The following is a 9,484-nucleotide window of genomic DNA, read 5'->3' on the forward strand; positions in this document are numbered from 1 at the left end:
CCCCCGCACCAGGAGCCCCCCCTTGCCCGCACCTCCCCCCATCCAGGGTACTGCAGCTTCCCCAGGGCAGATCAGCCATCCTCCAGTTGTGAGTCCAGAGCAGGAATACAATGTGAAAACAAAAGCAGAGAGGCAGGGGCGAGAGACACAGGCCTATGTGTGTCCCTGCACCGTCCCGTCTCCTCCTGCTGCCCACACACAGACAGACCAGGAGCTGCCGTCCCTGCCTGCCTGCCTGCGTGGACTCATCTTCTGCTTACTCTTTTGTCTTTCCAAGACTGCCCTTCCCTCCTACAATTTCCTTTCCCTTCTTTTTTAACTTTTTTTTTTAACTCAGAAAAAGCAACCCCAGGGGGACAACGGCTCTGCTTCCAATTTCCAGACTAGAAACAATTCTTCAGACAACATGGAAATGAGGGAAGGGTACAGATGTGCCCACGATGCGTGGGCCTATCTCTTGCCAGGGCAGTGGTTCACATCCCACTCTTAACTAGGGGAGCTGTTTGATTTAAAAAAATACATATTTAGAACAGAAAATGATTGTTTCAGGAAGGGGATGCCATGCTGGTTCATCCAGCCCCTTGATGCGACCAGCAAACGCTAACTTTCCTACTACAATGTCAACTGATTAACATCACCCAGTCCCTTCCCTGGGTGGGGAACAGGTTATTCAGAGCCGTTTCTCCCAACAGATGTGGCTACATCCTGCCTCTGCCTCATGGCACTCCTAAAAGGAACTGGACTGAAAGCACACTCTCCTAGCCTAGGAGCTACTGTTTCCACCGAAACCAGCAATCCCAGAACCAAAGTGGGCTGAGAAAAAAAATCAGTTTGTAAGTGTCACCCCGAGGATGGTCCTTCAGTTTTTAATCATTAACAAAAGCAGAAACTGTCTCAAAGAGGATACAGTGAGCTAGATTCTCCTCTTGCCCAACACAGGAGGGTCTCAACACCCACCAAGGCCCCAGTGATCCATCCCAGGCAGGGGTGCAGCTGCCTCAGAGCAAAACAGAAGGACCCGGGAGCATCCTTCCTCCGGCTGGGCGAGCATCCACCCCCATTAGGGCAGAGGCTGGAGACAGGTTGAAGACAGCTACACGACTTCAACAGCAGAGTGCCATGGAGTGCCCTGTGCCTTGCGCAGCGGAAGGGCGATCTGCTGCTCCCCCGCCACACCTAGACGCCCTGTCTGCCCCATCTCCACCTCCAGCTCTGGGTCAGCTTAGTCCCTCCCAGCTCTCAGCAAGCCTAGTCTCGGAACCGGGTGCACAGGTGACGCACAAGGGAACAAACCGTACATTGGGAGTACCCAGCTTGCTGGCTGTCTCCAGGTTCTTCCATCATGTCTTTGTGATCGCTTCTGTCAAAAAAAAGTGTATGGAATTGTCAAAAAAGAGAAAATGCATAAAATGGTATGTGCAGCAATATTTCATCTTTCTGCATACTTCTTTGCCCAAGGGTATGTATAGTTAGAATTCTCTCACCTTTCCTTTGCATCAAGGAAAGCTTTTGCAAATGGATTGTATTTAATTTTAAGAGCTGTGATCTGAAAAACAAGAAATTGCATTTACTAGTATATTGCCCATTAGCCAGGAGATTTAATTTGGCAGCAAGAAATTGAGAAACACCAGGACGATTTTTAAATTCTCAAATATAATCAGACTTCTTTCCAGATGGTTTTCTATCTGAGTCTGAAGTCGCCGAGTAATTGTAAAGAATAGCACGTTTATGAGACGTTCTAAATGCCCATATTCTGAGTGGGATTCACAATGAAGTTAACCTACTACTAACTCTACACGTATCACCAAAAATGGCTCAAAACATAAGCTTGGGTCTTCTCAGGAAATAATGATCTGGTGGTTCTAGTTTGTGGTCAACACTGACAACCTAACCAACAAATCGCAAATTTCCTAGACTTCAGGGTTACACTAGGGCCAGGTTTACAGGCACTAACGTGTGCCCAATACCTGGTTGTGTTTTCACACTGCACAGGTTGGGGGGATGCCCCCCACCCTTTTGGGAAGATTTCCAAAGGAAGGAGATTTCCTTCTCTCATTCATGTCTTGTTCTCAAGAAATTCTTATAGTACTTAACCTAAATGCTTTGTGCATCTCTCCATTTTGAGCATGTAGTAGATGTTTCTAGTTTTAGACACTTCTGTGGGAAATTAAAAGGGGAAAAAATGCTTGAATGAAAACACTTTAAACTTTTCTCCCCTTGGCCTCCACTTCAAGTTGCAGTAAGTTATTTGAAAGAAACAGTCTCGAGCGCACTGCTGGACACCATCTCCCCTTTCCCGGAATCGGAATCTGGTGGAACAGCACAGCCGCAACACTCCCGCCCTGTGACCCTCTCACCTCCTCATTCTGATAAGCCGTCACAGCTATGAACTGGGTCTCAGGAAAGCAGTGGCTGGTGATCATGCGTTGCGGACCCCCCACTCGCACTATGTGAATCCGGGGCTCGTACTTGTGCAAGGAGTTCAACATGATCTGCGGGAGACAGACACGGGATCGCAGGCAAAGTCCCACCTAAGACAAATCATCCATTTGTCCTGCCGTCTAGGAGAAAAATACACCCAAGACACAGAAAATCCTTCAGCTCCCAAGAAAGTGTCTTTACTGTTGAGGGCAGTGGGTTTCCCATCAGGTTAGTTCCTGTCTCAGCGTTTTATGTGTGCTGTTTCCCACAGCTTGTTTGGAAAAGGGATGTGAGATGCTACACACCATTAAAAGCAATGAATGCCCATCACAAAATCCTTTGACCTTGTCGAGTAAGGTACTAAGGTTTCCAGGGAGACTGTGGGCATCTCTGAAAGCCTGTGCTTGTTTGCAAGGTGCCGGACTCGGGGTCTTCCGGGAACAATCCCCAACTAAAAAATGTCCTTTAGAAAACGACAAATTTTACAAGTCTGTTCAGACTTCACGCAGTAAGCACGGTAGTGCATGTGTGGCTTTACTGTGTTTACCATCAGGGCTGGTATCTGCTCTACCTCTAGGAGAGTTTGGGGTTGAGACCCGCACTCTTCAAAGGTGAGTGCTCCTGCTCCAGGTCAGTGCTGTGCTTATCAGCTTCATACAAACTGCAGGGAAGGCTTGATTGCGGGAAGCGGCATTTCTCCAAGACAGACGTCCCCTCCCGTCCAAGCAGGGTCCCCTCCAACAGCACGAAGGAGAAGGGGCAGAGCCCACTTGGCGGGCTCCATCACACCTACCTGTCCCCCTCCGTTGAGCTTGTTGGTGAGCTTGACTTTGCTGAAGGAGACGGGAGCCTTCATCCAGTGGGCCCCGAAGTTGGGCGAGTCGGGGTGGATGTAGACGCAGCTGGGCGCCTGCGGCTCGGGCTTGCCCCCGGGCACCCACTCTCCGTTCACGTACTTCCAGCGGTGGCTGTCGGCCGCCACGAAGTCCAGCAGGAAGGAGTACATGGCGTTGGGGTCCAGGCCAGACACGTTCACCTTCAGCACGGGGAACATCCTCCTGGAAGAGAAAGGCGGGCACAGCAGGAGGACCCCGAGTCTGACCCAATGGGCCGGAGGCTGACAGCTCGGCACAGAGGCTTGTAACATCGTGGGGCAGAGAGGAGCCCCCTTGGGAACGTCCGGAGGTGATTCCCAGGCTCCTCCCTACCCTCCTAGGTCCCAGGCGCTCCACACTGTCCCCGCAGCCCCAGAAGCCGTGGCGGGGAGGGCGCAGCGCTGGATTTCAGGGCTGCGCCCAAAGCCGGCGGACAAAAGTGACTCGTGCTTCGCGGGTCCTGGAGACGCCTGCAAGGTTGGGACCCTGGGGTTCCAGTCCCTCCTCCTTCAGCTTCCACAGCGAAAGCCTCCGAATAGTGACGGTTAGGAATACACAGATGTTAACGACCTGAGGAAACCAGACGGCCTCCAGGAGAAAAAGTGTTCCGCAGGAAGGAACTTCCCGGGCCCCAAGGCTGCCCGGGCGACCCAGTGAGTGGCGCACGCCGGCTGGGGCGCGCACCTACCTGCCATTCTTGGTCACGATCATCTCGTTGGTGAGCTCCTTGAAGCGCAGCCAGAGCTCGCTCTCCTCCAGGCCCACGCGCAGCTCGCGCTCCGTGGGGTCGCCCTTCTCGCTGCCCGCCTGCAGCTCGCTCTCCACGGCGCTCAGCAGGTGGTCCACTCGGTACTGCAGGCTCTTCCCCGCGCTCTCGGTGCCGGGGGAGCTCATCCTCCCGCCCGCCCCCGCCCCAGTCCCAGCCCCAGCCCCACCGCCCCCGAAGGTCTGATCGCTACCCGAGAGCCACCTTCACCCCTCTCGGCCGCTGCTTTCCGAGAAAAGGGGCCGCTCGGACCAAGACCTGCGGAGGCGCCGAGGTCCCAGAACAGACCCGGGAGGAGGGCGAGGACCAAGATCTGGGGGGAGGGGGCGGGGGAGAGGGATAGGGGAGGTTATTCCACTTGAACTCCCGCAAGGCACGCCTGGAGTAGGTCTCTGGGGAGAGAAATTCGGCGCCCTCCCCTAAATAGAGCCGCGGCAGCCGCGGAGGGGGACGCGGCGGATTGGGCCGCGCACCCTTTGAAGTGCCGGGCAGCTGCCCATTGGCCGCGCGCGGCCATATCAGACCCGGCCGGGCGGGCCCGGGAGGCCCGGGGCCAACAATGGGCTCCCGCGCCCCTGTTTCATGTAAATCCCGGGCCCCAGCCCTCCGAGCCCCGGCCCAGCCCCTACACCCCCGCCCTCCCCAAATGTTTGCACCTCCATCAAAGCGGCGGGGCGGGCCCCGGAGGAAGGAGGGAAGCGGGACGCCCGAGCCCGCCCCGGCCCGCACCTCCGCGAGCGCTGCCCGGCCGCCCGCGACGCTCGCCAACTCCCGCGCGCAGGGTCCTCCTCGCTCTTGGAGCGCAGCTCGACCCGCCGTGGTGCCAGCCTGGAGTGTCCTCCGCGGCGCTCACCTGCTTCCGGGCCAGATGCGCCTCCATCCCCTCTCGGCGACGGCGCGCACAGCGGGCTTTAGGGCGAGCCCTGGCTGCCACGTCCCTGCCGTCGGGTCTAGCTCCTCGGAAGCCTCCAGCCTCCGGTGGCGCGGTTTCCGGGTCACCTGTCTGCACTCATCCCTCGGCCCGCGGCGCCGCAGGTGGCGCAACACTGAGGACCGTGGACCAGCCCGCCCCGGCGTCCCGCGTGCCCTGCGGCCCTCACGCGTCCGGAAGGGGAATCTCCGCGAGCAGAAACAGATGGAATTTTTTTTTTAAAGATCCCTTTGGGAAATTTCTTCGCTCCCCATAGAAAAACAGGACTTTGGTGACGAGGCGTGCGTGCACGGAGTGTGGCCCAGGAGTGTGCTTGGCTTCTGTTGTCTTGTTCTTGCTTTCGCAGGGGGCAGTGGGACGGGGTGGCCGGGCTGTGCCCCGGGAGCGGTTCCCCGCCGGCCGCAGCGCCAGGCGGTGTGGGCAGCGCTGGTTTATTACCTTTCGGTGAGAACCTCCGCCAGGAGAGCGAAGGAAAGGTGACAATGAGCAGGAAATAGTTCAATGGGATCTCTTTAAACAATGGCATTCCTCCTAAAATGAGAGCCCAGGAAGGGGGAAGGAAGCGGAAGCCCCGCGTCAAAGCCCCGGCATTGCGCTCTGAACGCCTTGCCCATCTCTTTACCAAGGGCCCGCGGTTCCAGCCTCAGTTTATCCTCACGCGCACCCCATCCCCACACCCTCCGGAAAAAGCCAATGTCCCAGGGGGAGCAGCGATCAGAACAGCCCTGCGCCCTAGCTAGGGCTCTGCGGGCCGGGCCTGGAGTCTGTGCCTAGCGCCGCCCTCCCCCGCCGGGCGCAGGGCCGGGCTCGCTCCGCCGCCCGGAATCGACCGGGAAGCCCCAGGAGGGAGTCCCTGTCCGGGACCCGGGATCGACCTGTCTCCGCCTTCCGGGGGGCTTCCCCGAGCCAGCCTGGGAGGTTGCCTGCCGCCCGCCACCCCGGGGGAAGCTCTCGCACCCAGAGCTCCAGTCCGCCCTTTTCCTACTGGAAACTGCAGAGTCGGGAAGCCGCGGCGGGGGGGGGGGGGGCGGGGAGGGTGCACCTCGTCACTGTCCGCATTTGTTTCTTGAGTCGTCTAGGGTGCACGGAAATCCTCTGGGGGCTGACCCGAAGGGGTCTTTTCCTTCTGGAAAGAGGCACCAAAAGGACCTCATTTGCTCCTGACACCCGGGCCGTCCCGTCCCGACGCGCCTTCCACGGCTCACCAGGCCCTGGGCTGCCTGTCACGGTCCTGGCTGAGGGTATTAAAATGCCTAAAAGGTCACCTCTGCGACCTGAGACCTCCCGAGCCTCCGCACTTAGAATAAAGGGCAAACGTGGAGGGGAGGTGCAGGAGGAACGAGGGTGGGTGCGAGGCAATTAGGGGGTCTCCAAACTCCCTGCACCCGAGGTAGGCGCCACCCCTGGGGCTCCGGCTCCGGGTCGCTTTTCCCCTCGTCTGGAGGAGCTAAGGAAGATCGCTCCGGGAGTGTCCTCAACCGGAGGGGCACGGCCAAATAAAAATAGAACCCCAACAGAACAGCATGTGTGCACTCCAGAAAGAGTGAGAGACCGTCTCCAGTGTGGAAGAACACGGTCCGGAAGTTAACCCCCTGGCTGGGGGAGCGGCAGGTCGGAGTCGCCCACTCGGCCTCACTCCGCGGTGTGTCTGCCTCGCTTCCTCGCCTCTCTGGGGCTGATGTTCTGATCTTTGTCACCTGGTTCCCAGAACCAAGTCCACTCCCTCCGCCCTTTCAGTGAAGGCTGCAGTGCATGACAGTTTACAGCCAAAAGCTTCCTCCAGCCCAGCTATAAAGAATTCCCAGTTAATAACAACGTGCTTCCTTGGGAGGGAAGGGCCCGAACACTTGCGGCTGTTTCTCTCCAAGGTCCTCTCTCCTTGGGAAGCCCCGCAGTTGGGAGAAATAGACAAAGGCCTGGGGCTGGGCCTCCGGCTTGCCAAAAAATGACTCGGGAAATACTATGTAAGAAATCACACACACACACACACACACACACACACACACACACACGCACGCACCCTTTAGTCCCTGGAGAGGCAGTTTTCCTAGGCCCAACCCCTTCTCAAACAGGAAAACCATTTGTCTTTAGGAGCAGGTATCCCTGGAGCCATAACAGGCTCAAGGCTGAGGAGGGGGCCAGCTTTGTGTGACCCTCACCCCACAGTCCTGTCCCCTTCTTTTCTGCAAGAAAGATTCAATTTGTTCTCATTTTATGTGTGCTTAATGTAGAAAATATATATAAATATATACATATGTAACAGTCATCCCTCAATACCCACTGCGGGTTGATTCCAGGAGCCCCGAAGATGCTCGCGCCCCTGAAATAAAATGACGTAGTATTTGTATATAACCTACACACATCCTCTTGTGCACATTAAATCATCTGTAACGCCTAATACAATGTAAATGCTGTGTAAATAGTTACTATACTGTATCGTTTTGTTTGTATTATTTTTGTTGTTATTTTATTATTTTGGTTTTTAAAAAATATTTTCTATCTGTTCAGCCAACCACGGATTTGAAACCCATGGGTACGGAGGACCGACTGTATACATATACATATATATATATGAAAATGAAAACCTCAGGCACTAACTGGTGTTCATATTTTGGTGTGTTTTCCTCATCTTTTTTTCATTTTGTTCTTCAGGTGAGCTCATTCTCCCATACTAACTCGGCAGATTTCACACGAGCATTCCCAAGTTCTACGTAAGAGATGACTCAGGCGCTTCATGGCAAATGATTCTGTCACCGATTGGTTTATTTGTCTCTCCCATTAATAGAAACTCTGTTACCGTTTTTAAAGGTGTGTAACCTAATGCTTTATACTTCTTACCATTGAAACATTTTAAAAGGCTATTGGGTTGTTTTGGGTGACTGTGGTTTTGTGGAAAGAACAAAGACATGTTTTTAAAAGTCTTTTTCTCAGGACAGTGGCCCAACCCTGTGCGAGACCCATCCATCCTCGCAGCCCTGGGGAGAGGAGCAGGGGGGCATTCCGAGCCTAGGCTGGGCCCCCTGAACTGCAGGGGGTGGGGGCTCACAGGAGCCGGAGGCAGCACCTCAAGACCAGATGCCATCCCTGCTGCACTGTCTGAGTCAAGGGGCTTTGTCACACATGACAGTGTGTGCTTGGCCTAGTGACAGGGGTTCACACACTAAAAACAAATAAGCCAACCTGGCCGGGCTGAATGTTCGAGATTGTAACATTTCTCCTTAAAATGCTGGCACTTCTGCTGCTGTCTCTTTGGAATGCCAGGCCCCAGAGGAGATGTCTATGGGCAGCTGGATTTTGGTCTCTTCCATGGTGGGTAGCATGAGTTTCTGCTGCCCGGATACTGAATTTTTCCATACTGGGGATTCGGTTTCCCTGGTGATGTGTTTACGTGGGACTCTCTTTTTACTGACCTTGCCTGGGATGCAGGGAGAGCCCTTTCCAGCTCTGCAGGTCTTCAGTGAGGACTCGATCATGGTAACAGTCTGGGTTATTCTGAATCTGCCTCGAGGCCTAGCTGTCCTTCCAAATGCGATCACCCTCGCCCCCTGGCCCTTGCCTCCTCTCTCCCACCTCCTCCCCTGTGTTGTTTCATCTCTTAGATCTTCCTGCATTTATTAAACGGCTTGTGAAACGTTTTTTCCACACCACTCTGTCAATTTGCCCCCATGTCACTTTTGGGCTTTTACTGCCTCCAATGCAGATTTTATTTCTCTGCTGCAGCTGTGGTTTTCTGGCAAGCCTGATCCCTCCAGCCCCTCGTCCTCGTGTTCCATCACCTCCTGGAGCAGCCTCTGTGCTCCTGCGGGCCGGTCCAGTTTCTTAGAGGCCGCAGTTTTCTGCGTCTGACTCAGAAAACCGGTTTCCTAAGTCCGTCTCCAGCACCTGCAGTTTATTCTTTCCCGAGGCTGCTTTTCCTCTGAGTCTTACGAACAACCGTCTTCCCCATGTAGACCTTTTGGGAGGCACCATGTTATTTTTCCTTCTTCTTCTTCTTTTTTAACAGGGGTGACTGTCCCACCTGCCTCCTGCCTGGGCCCTGCTCCCAGGGGACATGATTGGACACCCCTGTCAAAGCTCTGCCGTGGGGTATGAGGCACCAGCCCTGGCTTATTCCTTGTGACACCAGCCCTGGGCTCCTGGTGGGGACTCGCCAGGTCTCCACTGACTAAGTTGGCGAAATTGGAATCAGCAGCGTGTGTATCGAACAAAGGGCGGTAGCTACGGTGCTCAAAATCCACCCACATCTATGTTACGGGGCATTTTAATAACAGCACTGGATGCAACATCCACCCTTAACATTTGCTAAAATGCGAGATGCCCCAGAAACTCCAGTGACCTTTCTTTCTTTAGTCACTCACTCGTTGATTCAAATGGTCAGTTGTCATGAAGGGAGGAAAGGGAGGGTTCCCTGTGGAAACTGCATTAAACGAGACCTCGGGAAGGCACAGAAATGGGCCATTACAAGGGAAGCAGTGAAGGGGGGGAGGGGAC

The 9,484-nt window shown here is 54.9% G+C and overlaps 1 protein-coding gene across 2 annotated transcripts in view; it reads right to left on the reverse strand.

The window, feature by feature from the left end:
• Nucleotides 1-4,480, reverse strand: part of T (T, brachyury homolog (mouse)) — an 8,501-nt gene extending 4,021 nt beyond the window's left edge. For both annotated transcript variants that reach the window (XM_012659280.1, XM_012659279.1), the window contains exons 1-5: nucleotides 3,985-4,480; nucleotides 3,215-3,479; nucleotides 2,358-2,492; nucleotides 1,485-1,546; nucleotides 1,299-1,360 (exon numbers count right to left, since the gene is read on the reverse strand). In XM_012659280.1, coding sequence (XP_012514734.1) covers nucleotides 1,299-1,360; nucleotides 1,485-1,546; nucleotides 2,358-2,492; nucleotides 3,215-3,479; nucleotides 3,985-4,190 — 730 coding nt within the window. In that variant the 5' untranslated portion in view covers nucleotides 4,191-4,480. The remainder of the gene's footprint in view (nucleotides 1-1,298; nucleotides 1,361-1,484; nucleotides 1,547-2,357; nucleotides 2,493-3,214; nucleotides 3,480-3,984) is intronic.
• Nucleotides 4,481-9,484: the final 5,004 nt, after the last annotated feature.

This window comes from Propithecus coquereli, unplaced genomic scaffold (assembly GCF_000956105.1).
Source record: "Propithecus coquereli isolate 6110/MARCELLA unplaced genomic scaffold, Pcoq_1.0 Scaffold601, whole genome shotgun sequence".
NCBI classification, from domain to species: domain Eukaryota; kingdom Metazoa; phylum Chordata; class Mammalia; order Primates; family Indriidae; genus Propithecus; species Propithecus coquereli.